This window comes from Triturus cristatus, chromosome 12 (genome assembly GCF_964204655.1).
Source record: "Triturus cristatus chromosome 12, aTriCri1.1, whole genome shotgun sequence".
NCBI lineage: Eukaryota > Metazoa > Chordata > Amphibia > Caudata > Salamandridae > Triturus > Triturus cristatus.
In genome coordinates this window covers 819,009,449-819,030,390 of record NC_140595.1, presented here as the reverse complement: position 1 = coordinate 819,030,390, position 20,942 = coordinate 819,009,449, and the positions used below count along the sequence as shown (strand labels likewise).

Here is a 20,942-nt window from a genome sequence, read left to right as displayed (position 1 = left end):
AGGGCGCGAGCAGTCTCAAAGGCACTGCGGTTCTCCTACTCTTCGCCCCTTCTTCCAGATTTATAGGATGGCCCTAACTCCCTATCTCGCTTTCATATTCTCTCGCTTGTTTCCCTCTCTCGTGTTCTTCCTCTCACCCTCTCATATTCGTATATGTTTCTCCTCAAGCTCTCGCTATTTCCTTTTCGCACTCTCTTATTTCTTTCCTCTATCTCATGTTCACTCTATATCCTTTTCACACTCTTTTTTTTCTCTCTATTTCATGTTCTCTATATCTCTCTTTCCTATTCTCTCTCTTGTTTCCCTCTCTCGTGTTCTTCCTTTCACCCTCTCATATTCGCATATGTTTCTCCTCAAGCTCTCGCTATTTCCTTTTCGCACTCTCTTGTTTTTTTCTCTATCTCATGTTCCCTATCTCTCTCCTTCATATTCTCTCTCCCCTTCTCGCCTTGAGGGGGGCTGTGCAGGGGACGGAAAGGCCTTACTCGAGCTGAAAACCCCAACCCCAGCCTGTGAATGGTCCAGATTGTGCCATTCCGCGTCCGTCCAGCACAGTGTTGCTGCCTGTAATCCAGCACAGCATGGCGACGAGGCTCATGCCATGACATCAAATTATGTAACACCGTCAAACTGCCACCTGCCAATGGCCCTTGGCGCTCAGGTGCCAGGCATGGGTGGTCTACTGTATCCCAGGATGCATGTATTCAGGTCACGTTCCAGGATATGCCCCTAAAGGCATGATGCCAACTGCGGCTGACAGAGCCCTGCTTTTGTGTTTTGCATCCTTGCTGGCATATGGTATCTGGACTATTCTGAAGTGGGTTTAAGACAGGAATGTTAGTGCTGTGCAAAATCAGTCACGTGGGTGCAGGCCCCCCCAAAGCTGTACTTTGTGGGACCTGCACACCCTGGTTCTGTCCCTTGAGGCCAAGAGAAATATCTTCAAAAGCCCGATGCATGAGACGGAGCTGCTGCCCTGCAGCGTCTACAGATACGACGAGACGAGAAATGTGTTCAACCTCCCCGTGGGTAGGAAGGAGCTGTCTGCAGCCTCCACAGATAAAACGAGAGGAGAAATGTCTTCAACATTCCCGTGGGTAGGAAGGAGCTGTCTGCAGCCTACACTGATAAGACGAGACAAGAATTGTCTTCAACATCCCCTAGCATGTGACGAAGCGGTCTGCAGCCTCCACAGAAAAGATGAGAGGAGAAATGTCTTTAACATCCCCGTGGGTAGGAAGGAGCTGTCTGCAGCCTCTACAGATAAGACGAGAGATGTCTTCAACATCCCCGTGGGTAGGAAGGAGCTGTCTGCAGCCTCCACAGATAAAACGAGAGGAGAAATGTCTTCAACAGCCCGTGAGTAGGAAGGAGCTGCCTGCAGCCTCTACAGATACGACGAGAGATGTCTTCAACATTCCCGTGGGTAGGAAGGAGCTGTCTGCAGCCTACACAGATAAGACGAGACAAGAATTGTCTTCAACATCCCCTAGCATGTGACGAAGCGGTCTGCAGCCTCCACAGAAAAGATGAGAGGAGAAATGTCTTCAACATCCCCGTGGGTAGGAAGGAGCTGTCTGCAGCCTCTACAGATAAGACGAGAGATGTCTTCAACATCCCCGTGGGTAGGAAGGAGCTGTCAGAAGCCTCCACAGATTAGACGAGATGAGAAATGTCTTCAACCTCCCCGTGGGTAGGAAGGAGCGGTCTGCAGCCTCTACAGATAAGACAAGAGATGTCTTCAGTTTCCCCGTGGGTAGGAAGGAGCTGTCTGCAGCCTCCACAGATTAGACGAGACGAGAAATGTCTTCAACAGCCCCGTGGGTAGGAAGGAGCTGCCTGCAGCCGCTACAGATAAGACAAGACGAAAAATGTCTTCAAAATTCCTGAGGGTAGGAATGAGCTGTCTGCAGCCTCTACAGATACGACGAGAAATGTCTTAAACATCCCCGTGGGTAGGAAGGAGCTGTCTGCAGCCTCCACAGATAAGACGAGACGAGAAATGTCTTCAACAACCCCGTGGGTGGGAAGGAGCTGCCTGCAGCCTCTACAGATAAGACGAGACAAGACGAGAAATGTCTTCAAAATTCCTGAGGGTAGGAAGGAGCTGCCTGCAGCCTCTACAGATAAGACGAGACGAGGAATGTCTTCAAAAACCCAGTGGGTAGGAAGGAGCTGTCTGCAGCCTCTAAAGATAACACAAGAGGAGAAATGTCTTCAACATTCCCTTAGGTAGGACAGAGCTGTCAGCAGCCTCTACAGATAAGACAAGAAATGTCTTCAACAACCCCGTGGGTAGGAAGGAGCTGTCTGCAGCCTCTACATATAAGACTGGACGAGGATTGTCTTCAACAACCCCGTGGGTAGAAAGGAGCTGTCTGCAGCCTCTACAGATAAGAGACGAGAAATGTATTCCACATCCCCGTGGGTAGGAAGGAGCTGTCTGCAGCCTCTACAGATAAGACGAGAAATGTCTTCAACATCCCCGTGGGTAGGAAGGAGCTGTCTGCAGCCTCTACAGATAAGACGAGAAATGTCTTCAACATCCCCATGGGTAGGAAGGAGCTGTCTGCAGCCTACACAGATAAGACGAGACGAGAACTGTCTTCAACATCCCTGTGGGTAGAATGGAGCTACCTGCAGCCTCTACAGATAAGACGAGAGATGTCTTCAACATCTCCGTGGGCAGGAAGGAGCTGTCTGCAGCATCTACAGATAAGACGAGACGAAAACTGTCTTCAACATCCCTGTGGGTTGGAAGGAGCTGTCTGCAGATAAAACAAGACGAGAAATGTCTTCAACAACCCCGTGGGTAGGAAGGAGCTGTCTGCAGCCTCCACAGATAAGACGCGACAAGAAATGTCTTCTAAATCCCCGTGGGTAGGAAGGAGCTGTCTGCAGCCTCTACAGATAAGACGAGAGATGTCTTCAACATTCCCGTGGGTAGGAAGGAGCTGTCTCCAGCCTCCACATATAATACGAGACAAGAAATGTCTTCAAAATCCCTGTGGGTAGGAAGGAGTTACCTGCAGCCTCTGCAGATAAGACGAGAGATGTCTTCAACATCCCAGTCGGTAGGAAGGAGCTGTCTGCAGCCTCTACAGATAAGATGAGACGAGAAATGTCTTCAACAACCCCGTGGGTGGGAAGGAGCTGCCTGCAGCCTCTACAGATAAGACAAGACGAGGAATGTCTTCCAAAACCCAATGGGTAGGAAGGAGCTGTCTGCAGCCTCTACAGAGAAAACGATAGGAGAAATGTCTTCAACATTCCCTTAGGTAGGACAGAGCTGTCAGCAGCCTCTACAGATAAGACAAGAAATGTCTTCAACAACCCCGTGGGTAGGAAGGAGCTGTCTGCAGCCTCTACATATAAGACTGGACGAGGATTGTCTTCAACAACCCCGTGGGTAGAAAGGAGCTGTCTGCAGCCTCTACAGATAAGAGACGAGAAATGTATTCCACATCCCCGTGGGTAGGAAGGAGTTGTCTGCAGCCTCTACAGATAAGACGAGAAATGTCTTCAACATCCCCGTGGGTAGGAAGGAGCTGTCTGCAGCCTCTACAGATAAGACGAGAAATGTCTTCAACATCCCCATGGGTAGGAAGGAGCTGTCTGCAGCCTACACAGATAAGACGAGACGAGAACTGTCTTCAACATCCCTGTGGGTAGAATGGAGCTGCCTGCAGCCTCTACAGATAAGACAAGAGATGTTTTCAACATCTCCGTGGGCAGGAAGGAGCTGTCTGCAGCATCTACAGATAAGACGAGACGAAAACTGTCTTCAACATCCCTGTGGGTTGGAAGGAGCTGTCTACAGATAAAACAAGACGAGAAATGTCTTCAACAACCCCGTGGGTAGGAAGGAGCTGTCTGCAGCCTCCACAGATAAGACGAGACGAGAACTGTGTTCAACATCCCTGTGGGTAGAACGAAGCTGCTTGCAGCCTCTATAGATAAGACGAGAGATGTCTTCAACATCCCCGTGGGCAGGAAGGAGCTGTCTGCAGCCTCTACAGATGAGACGAGAACTGTCTTCAACATCCCTGAGGGTAGAACGGAGCTGCCTGCAGCCTCTACAGATAAGACGAGACAAGAAATGTCTTCTAAATCCCCGTGGGTAGGAAGGAGCTGTCTGCAGCCTCTACAGATAAGACGAGAGATGTCTTCAACATTCCCGTGGGTAGGAAGGAGCTGTCTCCAGCCTCCACAGATAATACGAGACAAGAAATGTATTCAAAATCCCTGTGGGTAGGAAGGAGCTGTCTGCAGCCTCTACAGATAAGATGAGACGAGAAATGTCTTCAACAACCCCGTGGGTGGGAAGGAGCTGCCTGCAGCCTCTACAGATAAGACAAGACGAGGAATGTCTTCCAAAACCCAATGGGTAGGAAGGAGATGTCTGCAGCCTCTACAGAGAAAACGATAGGAGAAATGTCTTCAGCGTCCCCTTAGGTAGGACAGAGCTGTCAGTAGCCTCTACAGATAAGATGAAACGAAAAATGTCTTCAACAACCCCATGAGTAGGAAGCAGCTGTCTGCAGCCTCTACAGATAAAACAAGAAATGTATTCCACATCCCCGTGGGTAGGAAGGAGCTGTCTGCAGCCTCTACAGATAAGACGAGAAATGTCTTCAACATCCCCGTGGGTAGGAAGGAGCTGTCTGCAGCCTCCACAGATAAGACGAGACGAGAAATGTCTTCAACCTCCCCGTGGGTAGGAAGGAGCTGTCTGCAGCCTCTACAGATAAGACAAGAAATGTATTCCACATCCCCGTGGGTAGGAAGGAGCTGTCTGCAGCCTCTACAGATAAGAGGAGAAATGTCTTCAACATCCCCGTGGGTAGGAAGGAGCTGTCTGCAGCCTCTACAGATAAGACGAGAAATGTCTTCAACATCCCCGTGGGTAGGAAGGAGCTGTCTGCAGCCTCTACAGATAAGACGAGAAATGTCTTCAACATCCCCGTGGGTAGGAAGGAGCTGTCTGCAGCCTGTACAGATAAATAACAAGAAATGTCTTCAACAACCCCGTGGATAGAACGGAGCTGTCTGCAGCCTCTACACATGAGACAAGAAATGTCTTCAACAACCCAGTGGGTAGGAAGGAGATGTCTGCAGCCTTCACCAATAAAATGAAAACGAGAAATGTCTTCAACATCCCCATGGGTAGGAAGGAGCTGTCTGCAGCCTCCACAGACCAGAACCTTCCCAAGTGTGTGCCAGGGCATGAAGAGATCTTTGGTAATCATTGCACCTGTCCCTGCCTTTACACATCACCACAATGTCTGATTCTATTTAAGGTAAACACAGTGAGATTCTTTACCTCTCCTCCAGTTGCTGAACACAAATAAAAAAGGCACTTGTCAATTCTAAGAAGCACTCCTTTACGGGGGAGGTGTCGTTGTTTCAGATCAAACACAGGGCCCTGTCCACTCAGGAGTCACAACGCGTCCCATCAATCAATCAATCAGGGGAATTGTAAGCGCACTACTTACCCGTGAGGGTCTCAAGGCGCTGGGGGGGGTAGCAGCTCCGTTTAGTCGAAAAGCCACGTCTTGAGTGTCTTCCTGAAGATGTTCAGGGAGGGGGCGCGTCTGATGTCGATCGGGAGTTCGTTCCAGGTCTTGGCCACAATGTAGGAGAAGGTTTTCCCACTGTTCTGGCTCTGCGGATCCGCGGGATTACAGCGAGGTCAGCGGATCGGAGGTTTCGCTTGGGTGCATGGAAGGAGATTCTCTAGTTGAGGTATTTGGGTCCGGTGTTGTGAAGGCATTTGTAGGCATGGGTGAGTTTCTTGAAGGTGATTCTCTTTTCTATGGGAAGCCAGTGGAGGTTCTGCAGGTGATGGGTGATGGGTGATGCGCTCGTCTCCGGGGATGTCGAGGGCGAGTCTGGCTGCGGTGTTCTGTATGGTCTGGAGTTTGCGGAGCAGGGACTTGTTGATCCCGGCATCGAGGGTGTTTCCATAGTCCAGTCTGCTGGTTATGAGTGCATGGGCGACGGTCTTCCTTGATTCGGGGGGGGTCCATTTGAAGGTCTTTCGGAGGATGCGGAGGATGTTGAAACAGCTGGAGGCCACGGCATTGACCTGTCAGGTCATGGAGAGGGAGGGCTTGAGTACGATGCCGAGGTTACAGGCGTGTTCCGTGGGGGTGGGAGAGCTGCCGAGGGCAGTGGGCCACCAGGTTTTGTCCCATGCAGAGGGGGAGTGTCCGAGCACGAGGACCTCTGTCTTCTCCAAGTTGAGCTTCAGGCAGGTGCTGCTCATCCAGCATGCGACGTCCTTCATTCCTTCCTGGAAGGTGAGCCTGGTGGTGATGGGGTCCTTGGTGATGGAGAGGGTGAGCTGGGTGTCGTCGGTGTAGGATACTATGCTTAGTCCATGCTTTCTGACGATGGCGGCCAGGGGGTCCTGTAGATGTTAAAGAGTGTGGGCCTGAGCGACGATCCTTGGGGTACTCCACAGTTGATTTCCGTCGGTTCGGAGAGGAAGGGTGGCAGTCTGATTCTTTGGGTTCTGCCGGTGAGGAAGGAGCGGATCCAGTCGACGGCGGTTCCCTGTATTACGGCGTCACGGAGTCTGGCAGTGAGAGTGTGAGATGGGAGACGGTGTTGAATGTTGTAGAGAGGTCAATTAGGATCAGGGCCGCGGTGTGTCCTTGGTCGAGGAGTGTGTGGATGTCATCTGTGGTGGCAAGTAGAGCGGTCTCAGTGCTGTGGTTGCTGCGGAATCCGGATTGGGAGGGGTCAAGGATGGAGTTTTCTTCGATGAATCTTGTAAGCTGGGCATTGGCGATCTTCTCAGTGAATTTGGCCGGCGAACAGGAGGGGGGAGATGGGTCGGTAGTTCTTGAGGTCCGTGGGATATGCTGAGGGCTTGTTGAGCAGGGTTTGACTTCTGCACATTTCCAGTCGTCGAGATAGATGCCGCTCTTGAAGGTGGCGTTGATTGTGTGGCATAGTTCTGGAGCGATGGCGGCTCTGTGGAAGATGTGCAGCAGGAAGGGGTCCGTGGGGGCTCCTGAGTGGATGCCTTTCATGGTTGAGGTGGTGTCTTCGGTGGTGACTGGGGTCCAGTAGGAGATGGTGGGTTGGCTGGAGGAGCATGTGGTTTCGGGGTCAGGCGTCTTGTCTTTAAAATTGTCGGAGAGGCCCTTGATTTTCAGATGGAAGTAGGATCCAAGCTTGTTGCAGAGATCCTGGGAAGGGGTGATGTCCGTGGTTTCGCTGGGGAGCTTGGTGAATTTCTGGATGATGCTGAAAGGTCCCTTAGAGTTTCTGGAGTTGGCGAGGATCTTGTTTTGGATAAAGGTCCTTTTAGTGGATATGATGCGTTGGTGGTGTTCCGTCATGACGTTCTTGTACATGGTGTGATCTTCAGGCGTTTTGCTGTTTCTCCAGTTCTTCTCGAGGCGTCTGCAGATGCGTCTGGATTTTTGGAGATCGGCAGTGAACCATGTGGCCTTCCTGGGGCGCTGTCTGCCGGGGTTACGTAGAAATGTGTGAGCTCGTCTGCGCAGTTGGAGATCCATTTGTGGAGTTCCTTGGCTGCGAGGTTGGCGTCGGTCGAGGTGGTGGGGGGGTCTGGGTTGAGGGGGGAGTTAAGCTGCTCCTCGATGACATTGCTCCAGTTCCCTCGTGGAGGGCAAGGTGCAGGTTTGGGCGGTGTGGGTTTTTCGACGCGGAAGTGTACGCATCTGATCATGTTCATTGTTTATTTACAGTCATTTGTCTTTACCATAGCACACCCTTGTTATGTTTTTAGCTTGTTAATGTTCATCGGTGTACACCAGCATCATCCATATACCCTTATACATGTGTCCATAATAAATGTATGCCAATAAAGAGATAAAAACCACATATTAAGGAATTAAAAAGAGCTTAAGACATTTCTTCACTATAATAGCTGATACTATGCATTTCTATTCTCCAATATATAGTTGTTTGAAAGTATTATCCATAACGTTAAGTTACAAGGTGAAAGTTCAACAATAGTTCCCTTATATATGTCAAAGGTCATATTTGTTTTTAGCATGCTCCTAAATTACAGATGCTGTGTGTGTTTCAGCCTCATTGGCGGCAAAGACTTTTGTGGAGGTCTTCCTCAGGACATGTATTTTATGTAAAAAGGCCCCTACAAATAGAACATTTATTTCGAAAACTCATACTTCAGCAATGTCAACTAGTTTAAACACATAGAGAACAAGCATTGGCTGTTTTTTTTGCCCCGGTTTTTGTAAAACTTTATTGTTGTGTGGGGGCGAAGGGGGCTGACCTACTTCCCCATGCTGCAGTGGACGGAAGAAAAATGTGAATGACACAACAAAAGACAATGGATGAAGAGGGCTGGGTGAAAGTCCCTATCTGTATATCTTATATCTACTTTTAGTTAAACAAAGGGTCATGGCTAAAGCCAGACCTAATAAATGGGTTGTGTGACAGCACAGTTTCCTTTGGTTGCCTAACTAAATCTGTGGGGAAAGAGAAATTATATATTTTTTAGTTATTACGCTCCGTGTTTTTGTTGAATAAGTAAAAGATAATTTTTCTTTTTGCACACAATAGGACAACCAAAAGAAATCGGTAAGACACACAACTAATTTATACTCTACATAGTTCCACCAGTTGAATTTAATTGAACAATTATTTTGTTATCTTTATAGCCCTCTTTCCTAAAAATATAGGTCCTGAAGAAGACCTCCAGAAAAACCTAGACCGGCCAAGGAAGTTGAAACGCACAGCATCAGCGTTTATAGCTGATAAGCATGCTAACAAAATATATATATATGGACTATAAGATCTATAAAGGGACCAATTGTGTAACGTTGGCCCTATAACTTAAGAAGAAGGGATTCTGGTTCCTTGCCCCCAGAGCGACATTATTGATAATACTTTCAAACAACACTATAGTGTTGAATGGAAATGCTCCATGTCAGCATTTGAAGGGGAGGGATATTGTTTATGTGAAGTCATGAGCTCTTTTCAGTTGGTTAATATTTTGGCTTTATCAGACTATTAGCAACTTTTCCTCACAGATACAGGTATAAGGCCCCATGGGTACTGGTGGTGAATGATGGTGGACATTAATAATAAATAAATAAAATAGTGGTGTGTTGTGGTAAGACAAGAAGAAAGACTGTACATAAACCATGAACAGCACCAGAATAAAATCCAGGCGCTTGGGTATTCAGGAATCTATTAATCGTTAGCTGGCTGAAGGAGGTTTGGTGTCCTGGTTTATTAAAGACCCCACCTACAGCAATACTTAAAGGGCCAGACCCCATACATTAGTTCAAGATAGTACTGAAGGTCTTGCACAGAGAAAAACAAAAAAGTGATGTGTGGGATGCTTGAATTAAATCTCAGTCTCTGATAATCACTCAGGGCTGCTTTCCAGTTCATTGATTTTTTGTGCCCAGTGTGCCATTCCAGACAAGACCCGCTCTCACACCTATCAGGCTTGGTCCTGCTCCAGTAGGCAAGATCCGGCCCACACTGACAGTTCTGGTCCCTCTAAAATGGAAACAAGCAACCCAAGGTCAGGATCGGCCTCCTGGGCCTCCTCAGTGAGGTGCAGCTTGATTCCTATTTTTTAAAAACAGATTTTATTGATTTTCATTGATAGGAACCATCAAACATTTCTGGTACTTTTGAAGTATGCAATTGTACAGTTATTACTGCAGTTTCACCAGTACCATCAAAACATTGTTAATCCACCCAACAATCCCACCCGCCCTTTCCCGTCGTGCCTCCAGATATCGGCGTTTGTTGATAGTGTCGGCAGGGTGTGGTCTACTGTTTCCTATGAGGCCTATTCCACATACGACACACATAACCTTTGGTGTGGCCAGAGACATCTTAAGGATTTTGGGGGCCCTGAGCCAAACATATTTTGGGGGCCCGTGTTAGAACAGCTTTGAATTTATGATCCAGTTTCAGCTCTTTCATCCACTCTTTGTCCAGGTCACGACAGTGCGCAGGCACACACGTCCAAATTCTAAATGTTTTGTACATTAATATTCAGGGATAGTGAAGTGTTTTCAATATTGTAGCACAGCAGCAGTTCAATAATATTACTGCAAATAATCTCTTTGACACCATCCCATTTCTCATATGTGAGGTCCTGTTTTGATCTAAAGGAATATTTGTATGGATTTTGCATGTCAAGTAAACACAACATTTCTTGGCAAAATGTCTGTACTAGACTCACACATCACCTACATTAAAAATAGATGAAAGGAAAATGGTATTTAAAACAATCTGTTTAAGAATTATTCAAGGAAACAGGGCAAGACTCTGCAGAACAGAGCTGGCTGTAGCAGGAGGACCCCTCAAAGGCTTGGACCGTGGGCCAGAGCCCACTTTGACTATGCCTTTAAACACCCCTGTGTGTGGCAGGGGTAAAAAGAATCCGTGATAAAGTGTCTGCTATTAGGGGTTCCAGTCGGAGCTCCCGGTGGAGAGGGATCTGGATGCTTCATTCGATCCACTATGGTTTCCCTGGCTCTGGCCATTTCCACTGAGCCCCGGCCAGCTCTAGCCTCTCTCAGCAGCACTGCCCCTTCATAACCAACCCATTTCTCGAGTTCCCTCTGCTATACTCCCCCGCGGGATCCATTATGAGCTTTCCATTTCCAGAAAATCTGCTTCGCAAGCAGGAGTGCCAGGTCCTGGAACCTGCTTGTGGCTTTGTTTTTAGCAGTGTGTGGGGACTAGCTTCAAAGGCAATGATGTGGGGTGCATGGGTCCGCTCCCTCAAAGTCAGCGCCCTCCTCCCCGCACCTTGGACATCTGGCACTTGAGGTTGCACAACACCGATTCATTTGTCTCGGTGTCAGATATGCCCTGTGTTTCAACGCCGCTTGATTCCTATAGCACTGTGAGCATGTGACGGGTGTGCTATAGGGATCGAGCTATGCCCCGCCGATGAGGCCTGAATGGGCTACATAGAGCTTGTGTTCTCGTCTGGGGGCACCTGGTCTGGCACTTTGGGCTGTTCTTCCAGGAGCAGGATCAAGGCTGATTTGCAGGTGATTTTTCTCTGCCCACAGTGGAATAGTGGGCACGAAATGATGGATTGGAATGTGGCATTAGGTAATAACCACCGTCTGAGATTAATTCAAGTATCCCAACCATCACCTGTCTATTTGCTTAGTGCGATGCTCTAAGTGCGACGGGTATGCCCAGACATAGTTATCATGCGCACTGTGCCCCTGGACCCAAGCTTACTTCGCTTTTGACCCCTAACTAGGGAATGCTTGTATTCCCATCTCGAGAGGACCTGGCCTAGCAGTTTGGGCTGGACTGCTTCGATTGGATCAGGACCAAGTCTGAGTTGCATACCACTGGTCTCTGTCGAGTGTGCCATGGTGAGATACAAATACAATGGGCTGAGGCCCATGTCAAATTTTGCATTTCACCCATCACCTTTTTTTCCTCAAGATAATCTTTAAGGCATGTTGCAGGCCAAAGAGTGTCTATCAAATATTACTACTGTGTAACTCTAAGCTATGCTTCAAAAAGGAGTTCCATCCAATTTATGTGGAAAGAGCTGACCTTGGTTAAGGTCATCCTAAATCAATGGTGTATAGATTTAGCCAAATAAACAGACTGGGGCCAACACAAGTTGAACATGGATTCTAGACCCATTCTATGGACCAATAGCTCTCAAAGCTCCTCTCACTCACATACCTTACAGCTGCTAAGGAGGCTCCTCCCAAAGTCTCCACTGAAGAGGGTCAGCCCTCCCGCTCCACCCCCCCCACCGCCAGAATCTTACTCATGCCGTTCTTGAGGGGCGAGATGACCTCTGTACCCTCCCGTGGCACGTGCAGTGAGTTGGTGTCGATGTAGTAAACCTTGCCAACCTTCTTCTCCTTCTCCCCATCGATGTCCATCGCAGATTCATCGTGCGCGAGGAGCCCGACTGTGGTGGGGAAGTCTGCCTGGAAGAGTCAAGACACCACCAGTTAACTCAAGTGCGTAAGTGACATCATTTATAAGTGAATATTGTATATTAAAGAGTGTCTTGGGGCAGGCCATTGCTTCCCTTGCATTGAAGTATACAAAAATTGATGGATGGAATGCTTGAATTAATCTCAGCCACTGGTAATCACTCGGGCAGCATCCTAGTCCATCGTTATTTTGTGTACTATGGTGCCACCGTTTAGACCCAGCTGCAAGCAAATCAGTCTTGACACTCATCCAAACTGAGGAGGCACGGTGTGCGAAATAATGGACTGGGAAGTGGCCCAAGTAATTACCAGTAGCTAAGATTAATTCAAGCATTTCAACCATAATTTTTTGCATACTTTACTGCAGTGCTTAACTTGAGCCAATGGTTTCCGCTGCTCAGCACCGGCACTTAATCACCAACACCGGCACTTTTCATGAGCACCACTTAAGGATAAATTTGTTTACTGGGAGATTAAGGGATTTGACCAGAATCACAGGACATTGAGCAACGCCAAGACTAGAACCTGGTTCCCCAGCTCCAAAGTCGGCAGCTCTGGCCATTATGCCACTTCCTCTCCCCACTTTCATGGTTAGTCGTTGGTTCTGTTTTAGGCGGCGCTAACAGGAGAAATGGGCTGGTGTAAGCTGCCTCCTGATGACAGCCCGGCACTTATGATTTTCACAAATTAACCACCGACTGACCTTACTCAGAAGCAAGGGTTGCCCAGACCAATGGCCACAGAAGAGCAGTGTAACTTACTTTAAAACATGTCTAGGTCCCAGAAACACCAGTCCATGGTATGTATTTGTATAGCATATGTTTTCAGAACACTATCTTGGATGAGCACCAACAGTGTTAGGGTTACGGGCAGTAGACTCTATGCTTCTCTTTGGAAAGAGGGTATTGTTCTACGGTCATTGTTGGGGTGCTGCAAGGGTGGTTGCACTTCTGAACGCGTAGAAGGCAGCCACCCCAGTAGCCAGTACTAACTGGTACTCGGTTTGGTGGTGTTTCTTAGATAATCTGTGCGTTCCAAAGGTCTGGTAGCAAATGTCTCAATTCCTGGTGTGTGGGGGTTTGCCCAGGTATGACTTTATAGAGGTTAAGAGTACCTGAAATATTTGCAAACTTGCAATCTTTAGTTACAGATTGTGTGGAATGATTAAAGTTTCTTTTGAACACCCACATATTTAACTACCAGAAAGCTTTTCTGTACCACATGTCACAAGCAGGCTGATTACTGGAGTCCAGGAATGAGGGTCAGGTGGTGTTTTGAGGAGAGAATATGTGAGCCTAAAGAGTAGAGTAGCATCAAATACACAAAAGGTGATTGGAGGATTCTTGCAATTTGTCTCACCGCTGATAATTGCTCGGGGTAGCATCTCAACCCATCATTCTTTTGCTCATCATGCATTTTCACCCAGCCATATGCAAATCAGTCTTGACCCTGAGCCAATAGGAAGAGTCCAACCTGGATGTGGCCTGGCCTGGTCTAATCTGAGGTGGCATGGTGGGCAGAAGAACAATGGGTTGGGATGCTACCCCGAGCAATCGGCAGTGGTTAGACTTGTTGCAAGCAGCCTCCCATCACCTTTTGTGGGTTTGCCATAGAATACCAAGTATTAGCAAATAAATGTTAATTACCCGTCCTTCCAGCCTAAGTACAGAAGGGCTTGGCAGAACAATCCACAGTACTAGGGTCAGATTGTTTTAGACATGGTCATCACCCACAGAGCTCGACATAATAGGGGTCCCAGGAAAATCAAGAATCTAGTATCCCTTTACATTACAAACAGGCATCTGCGCTCAAGCACGGAGGAACTTCTACAATCAACGAAGGTCAGGAGGGAGAGATGGGGAGGAAGATCCTTCTCCGACCTTGCTCCTAAACTTTGATATTCTTTATCACTGGAACATCGGATGATGAACAAAGAACTACAGTTCCGCAAAGCGATCAAAACATGGCTGTTCAAGCAATACCTTTAAGGCCTGTCCAATTCCTACCAGGCACGTGTCTCCTAGCGCTGGGAAGCCTTAGGGTAGCCATGCACTCTATAAATCCCATATAATAATAATAATATTAGACACCCATTCATGCACAGTACTCACACAGGGTCTGGAACCTAAGCATTTGCATGTGGATTTTTACCTGCATATCTTAGGCTTGGGTTGCATTTCTCAGGATTCAGGTGGATTTGCAATGCAGCGAGTGAGTCTTGGTAGCAGTGTCTATCCTTTGTGGCAATGGCAGCCAGTGCAGGAGCTTGACTTTGTCAGGATGCGAGGCTGGAAGTGCCATTTACAGTCCTGCCGGGTTTGTATCCAACGATGCAGTATGCATAGCACAGGAAAGGATTGTGGTCAGTTCAGAGTAAGGGTGTTCGCTGGATTAAAGCTGTGCATGCGTTGGGAACGTTCCATGCGGTGCAGTGAACTACATTTCCCAGTAAGACGGGGACTCTAGCCTATCTTGAGAAACGGCAGCCATCTTTGATTTTCAGGTATAGCTTCCCTCGCGGGGCTTGGCATTCTTACAAGGTACTTTGTGCTACAACGCGGATGTAACCAGACGTCGCAGCATGGATGCTGGCTTTCAATCATCAATACACCTAGAGCTCTAAGGATTGGTCTATGGATATTTGGCTCTGATTTGCTTCAGCTCTAAAGACAGTGGTCTATGTGTTCTGCTGAAGTTCTTGTGACAGAACAGGAATTGGGTAAACACACACACACGCGTACACACGCACACACACACACAGAGAAACACTCTTATGTTTCTTCGTGTCTTTATGTTAAGGTTTCCAGGCTTCACAGCATCCTGCATAAGCCTTGAAAGTTGGCCGTACACAGATATTGCTAATGAATACCACTGCACCATTGCAGGATATGCACAGCCTTCCAATGACTAGTCAAAGTGCTGCATCAAAAGTCATACAGAATAAAGACTTTTCTGCTGGAGCTGGCGGATTGTGCAACATCTTGGGCCAGTGAAGTGGGCTCGAGACAGACTACAGGCTTGAAGCCGCTTGGGCATGAGCAGCTCTTCGGCATCCATTCATGCATGAGCGAGAGGTATTACATTATTTCAGGATGGGTTCCACATCCTACTTCTGGGTATGAGTGAGATGGGCAGAGGTCACGTGAAGACACTTAAAGGCCACCGGGAGAGTGCTGAGCCTCGGGGACACTCACAGCAGGATTAGCGGCAGGATTTCAGACAAAAGCTGCCCTTCTTTAGTTTGATGGCTCAGACTTGCAGGAAGGGGCCTGTTCATGCTTGGTCAGGGACTGAAGTATTGTCTTGTAAACAAACAGCCACTGGGTAAAGCCAATGCATTGTCGTCGGATGGGGGTCGAAGATTATCACGGGTGCCGGTGTGGGGCTATCGCTGAGTGATGGTTGCACGACTGACTTCAGGGGGGAATGTTTGTAATCTACAGATGAGTGCAATACAGTAGGTGGCACTCTTGACGACTTCAGTTTTATGCTCTTCCATAGTCACATGACTGCCAGTGGAACCCATGAGTTTTCACTTTCTGCCATACTGGGTGCTATCAAGAGCAGAGTGTACGGAGAGCCTATATCTTTCAAATATGTATTGAGCCCGCAAGAAATGGCTCAGTTCTCTCTTTGAACAGAATGAGGCAGAGGGTGTCCAGGGTCCATTTGAGAGTTCCTCCCGGGCCCCTCTGAACAGTTCACAATGGAGTCCAACTATGGTCTTTTGGGTGGTACCGCAGTATGTTTGGAGCCCACCGCCTGCTGTAGCGGAGACCAGACCGTTCAGTGACCTGAGACAGTGGACTCAAGCCTAGGTCTGGCAAGCAAAGCAAACCACCATATGGAGCATGAACTTTATGAACCAAAACAAGGACTGTTCAAGCATACCCAAATCTGACCTTTGACCCTCAAAGTAGGAGTACTTTTAGAAGTCCCAGAATATGCTGACAATGTTGTTGTTTTTAATTTTAAAAACAATTATCAATGAAGGGACGGAGAGGCTTGGGGAAAAAAAGTAAAATGCAGATTTTGTTGCATTAAAAAACAACTTGTTTGTTATGCTTCATTTCTAGGAGAAAAACTTGAAAAAGGAAGTATTTATCACACGCTTTAAATCTCACACAAGAGTAACTGTATTTTACTGACAGTCTGTAAAAACTTTAACCTTTCCCAACCCACTCAAATTAGGACCCAGTTATTTTGGCATTTTCAGCAGCATGGGAATCTTTTGCGGTGTACTTCGCGTTACCACCACCTCCAGCACCGGTATGTACCACACGTAACACTGGAATGAGCAGCACAATAAAAGCAGCACCAGAGACGTCCTCAGCAGAGACATTTACCTCCACCGCCAGCACTGCCTGAAATGATTTCATCTCAAAATGTTGAAAAATTTACATTTGAGGGCCCACAAATTTGTAGAAATGTAGGGGCTTTTTTAAAGTTTGGTGGACAGGGTACTCAGTCAAAACATTACAGATATATTGTTTGCCGTATTACGACTGCCATAGCCTACAACACGCTTGTAATGCGGTGACTGGGAAATCTACCGTTTTGTGACGGAATATCCCAACCACCAAGCTATAAGTTAGGCCCTTATTCTTTTAAAAATGTGTGCATGTTTTTGATAGGGTGAAGTTAACCAAAAAGGAACAAGAATCAAACCTATGAACTCAGAACAAATTCATACTATTAACCATGTACTGAGGACGTAGCATATGAAAATAAGAACTACAAAAACCACACAAAGACTCAAAATAAAGACTGCCCAAAAATCTAAAACATCCGCCCACTAACTCTGACCTGCACCCAATGCTCCAATCAAGGCCTTCCCTCCAAACATACTAAGACGTGAGACAGAATAGAGATGCCACTAAGAGATGGGAACTGCGTTTTGATGAATTGTCAATAGGTCAAAGTCTTTGCATCCTGTTTCTTTTCACAGTTGTCACTTTATTGTCTATAATGTGTTACCCTGTGTCTACTCAGATGGCACTTCTGAGAATTCTGAGAAATAGATGTGTTTGATTAGGGTCCCAGAATTCTTAATTGTGCAGAATGCTTCAAAGACAAAAAAGGCTTACTCAACAGTACAAACCAATCATGTTTGTCAAGTTTATACATCACTATACTACAGAGTAACAGTCCACTGCCAATCTAGCTTCCACTCCAATTGACTCAACTGTATTTTACATTTGACCTTGTACAGTGCTCCCCTGCCGTTTGGCTGGACTCACACTACACAAATGCCACATACATAAATACATACACAGTTGCTACACATGCGACCAGAGAATCACAGACCATCAACATGAAACTATTGTTAACAGCCACATAAATCACTATGGTTGCAGTGTCATGCTATCCTAGTGTGTGCACACAGAGGACTAGGGCTGCTGCTGATAATACAAGGTCCAGAACCTGTTCTTTGACCTGGAAGGTAGCATTAAGTTGTTCAAGACCAGGAAGTTCCTAGTCTCTAATGGCAGCACTGCTAAAACGACAACGCCAACCAGCAGGTAAAAGTGTGGCCCAGCTTGTGATGCAACAAGAGACTAGAATGCACGGATGAGGCTGCTGCGTGGAATTAAGACATGCTGTCAGGGTAAAGCCAAGGGGTAGAATATGTTAAAGTGATTTGCACATCTGATCAGAGGGGGAACTTGAAATAAGTTGCACTTGTGCTCAATCAATGCCTATGTCAACCCGATCATCGAGACGGTAGTCATTAGAAATCTCCAATAGTTGGCAGACAAAGTCCCAGAAGTGGAGGATAGCTCCTTACTGAAAACCAGAACTGAGGAAACAACCTAGTAAATGCAGTTACTATTCAACTGTGCAATCTTCTGTTTTGCTGTGAGACTAAGGTACTTTCTTTTAACTAAACGATGGACACTGAGCTGGATAATATGGTATGTCTGACGTTGGCTGCAGGCTCCTAGCTTTTGTCCACCACAGTACCCACCTGAGACCTGTTTGAGCACTTGCCCTTCCTCTCCTGAGAGTCGAGTGCGGAAAGGGTTGCTATTGGCTCAGTGTGACAGCCATAGTAGAACAGAACCCAAGACACCAGAGGCAATCCACCTCAACCACCACGGTTTGCTCTGTGGCCAACCGAACAGGGTCTGAAACTAGCAAATTAAGGTTACGATACAGAGCTTCTGAGTTTGAAGTGAGGGGTAAGTCATATGGAAAGAAAAAGACACAGCCTATTCTGTTCTGTGCTTTGCGCACCCCTTCTACCATTGGAACCAACCTGATCAAAAAACACAAAAAGTCAAGCAGCAGCGAAAAAGACAGACCACATCTTTGTGGTTGCTAACAATGCTACAAAGTATGCGAAGACATTTGCCCTGTAATAAATCAGTGCCAAGGTTGTGCCTGATGAAGGAGACCACAACCTTTTTGAAACTACTCTTTCACTGAGAAACCAGATGATAGGATGATATGGAGTACAGAGCATGTTGGAATGGGATGCCTTCAAGGTAGTCATCAGAGAGGCCTGCATCAGGCAGATAGCGAGAGTCCACAGGACACTTGACCGAAGCTTGCAGAAAGCTGAAAAGAGCTGGCGGCCGTGACCAAGGCAGCAGACACGGGCTCTGTGACCCCAGCCCAAGTCGCGGAAGCCAAGACGGCGTATGAGGAAGTATAAGCAGACCTACGCAGATACAACTTCAATCTGTAGGCACTCAGGAAGCATAGGGAGGGGGGATTGCAAGATTCTAGGCAAGATTCTGGCGGACCAATTAGGCCCAATGCTCCCGCCGTTAATACACCCGGACCAGAACGGGTTTGTGCTGGATAGGAATACATCCCAAAGCATCCGCAGGCTCTTTCATGTCCAGGATCGGGCTCTGTGCCGCTACCCCAGGGCGGCTTGCCTGGTCCTGGACTTGGAAAACGCATTTGACACTTTGACCTGGCCATACCTCTTCGAGACACTGAAATGGATGGGGGCTGGGATCCACCTTCAGAGCACAGGTGAAACTGTTATACACAAATCTCACGTCCAGGGTGCGAGTGGGTAGATACATCTCGCCGCCCTGCCAGATAGAGAGAAGCACTCGGCAGGGGTCCCCCCTCTCCCCCTTGTTGTTCGCCATGGCAATGGAGCAGCTCTCGATACACTTGCGCCGGGAAGGAGAAGCTTGGGGCATCCCAATACCAGGTACTACGCACATTGTGTCCCTGTACGCGGACAACCTGCTGCTGTTTGTACGGGATATCGTAGCGGATTTCAGTCCCATATGGAACACACTTTTGGACTTTGCGGCTGCAGCAGGGCTAAAGGTCAACTGGGCAAAATCCACTATATACCCCTTGAACCCAGACCTTCCCAACAAGAGATAAGAGTCGGAGACTCAAGTATTGCCTGGAATACCTGCGCCCCACGATACCTCGGCATTCGATTTTAACACTGTCCCACGGACTTATTCGAGGGTAATCATCGTAGAGCCCTAGCGGGAGCCAAGGCCCGTGTACATTTGTGGAAGGCTCTGCCGCTATCCCCAATAAGCAGGATAGCCTTAGCGAAGGTGATCTTAGTGCCGCAATTACTTAGCCAAGACCCCTGTCATCCCCCCTCACTCTTTCTTTTGCGAACTGGATACCTTATTGAGCTCCATCATTTGGGGAAACGGGCATCGGAGAGTAGCCCTTTCAAAGCTACAACTCCCGACAGACCGAGGAGGACTGGGGGCGCCATCCCCCTTATTTTCTTGCGGTGCAACTCCAGTGGGAGTCCCGATGGCTGTACCGATGGACAGCGGGGTGACATCTGGGGGAGACCGGCTCGGAAATGGGATCCATGATGGTGCAGGCTATTTGCCGCTTGCTCCTCCCCGGCACCAGTCATGAGTCGACATATTCTATACAGGTGACGGCAGCACGTACATGCATGTTACGCATTCACCGCATGTCTGGAGGGACCCCCTTGTACAAACCCCTATTACCGCTAACCGGAATACCTAGAAACGGTGGATACTACTCCCCCCGAAATCTGCACAAGCCACTCGGACCTGGAGGTGGGATACTTTTCATGGAGGGTCAGCTGCTCCAGTTCGACCAGCTCTCTGAGGAGACTGGTCTCCCACGTGGGCAATTCCTGCTCCATAGACAAATAATCCTCAGTTGCTGCCGCCTTTTGGACATCTCAGAGGGGGAACCCGCAACGCACCAGGTACTTCACGCAGTACTCAATATGGGCATGGGCCGACACTTAATTACATGGCTTTATAAAGCAATCCGGGATCTCACTGCCACTACACTTACACCACTGCGACAGAAGTGGGAGGAGGAGATAGGGCACCCACTACATGATAAGGAATGGGAACAAGCCTTAGAATACCCAAAGAAAGTGTCCCGCAGCGCTCGATTTAAAAACATACAGTCCTTACCCCGGCACGGCTCTAACGGTTTTACCCAGACACGCGATTCCTCTGCCCAAGATGTCAAACCCTGGATGCAACATTTAAACACGTTTTGGCTATGCCCCACGATACAGTCCTATTGGAGTACAATACACGAGACACTACGGGAATTAACAGGGCTCACTGACATTCACACCTGGGAGGCCAGCGGGATTGGGATATTCCGCAGACGAAAGACCCTTAAAGTTCAGAAGCGCTTTGCCTCCCTAGCCCTTCTACTGGCGAAGAGAGGGATCACAATGTACTGGAGAGCCCCAGAAGACCCCCACTGGCAGCCTGGAGAGGGGCAGTTAGTAAATGAGGCTTGGCAGAGGAGGACACAATTAGGCGGGAGGAGGTACAAGGTCTGCGTAAGAAGCATATTTCCACAGAGTGGGCTACACTACTGTACCAATTCCACCACCACGCAGTAAGCACCCACCAAACGCCACAACAGACAAGTACAACTAAAGCCCCAAGCCAAGATACATAAACCCAGTCCGCCCCAAATACCGGTAACACCCCACTTACCTCCAGACATCACGTTAGTGCATGACCTGGCAGTACCCCCACA

The 20,942-nt window shown here is 48.0% G+C and overlaps 1 protein-coding gene across 2 annotated transcripts in view; it reads right to left on the bottom strand.

Moving 5' to 3' along the window:
* ACTL6B (actin like 6B) overlaps positions 1-20,942 on the bottom strand; it is a 254,821-nt gene that overhangs the window by 173,340 nt on the left and 60,539 nt on the right. For both annotated transcript variants that reach the window (XM_085640126.1, XM_085640127.1), the window contains exon 3: positions 11,780-11,945. In XM_085640126.1, the coding sequence (XP_085496252.1) occupies positions 11,780-11,945 (166 nt within the window). The remainder of the gene's footprint in view (positions 1-11,779; positions 11,946-20,942) is intronic.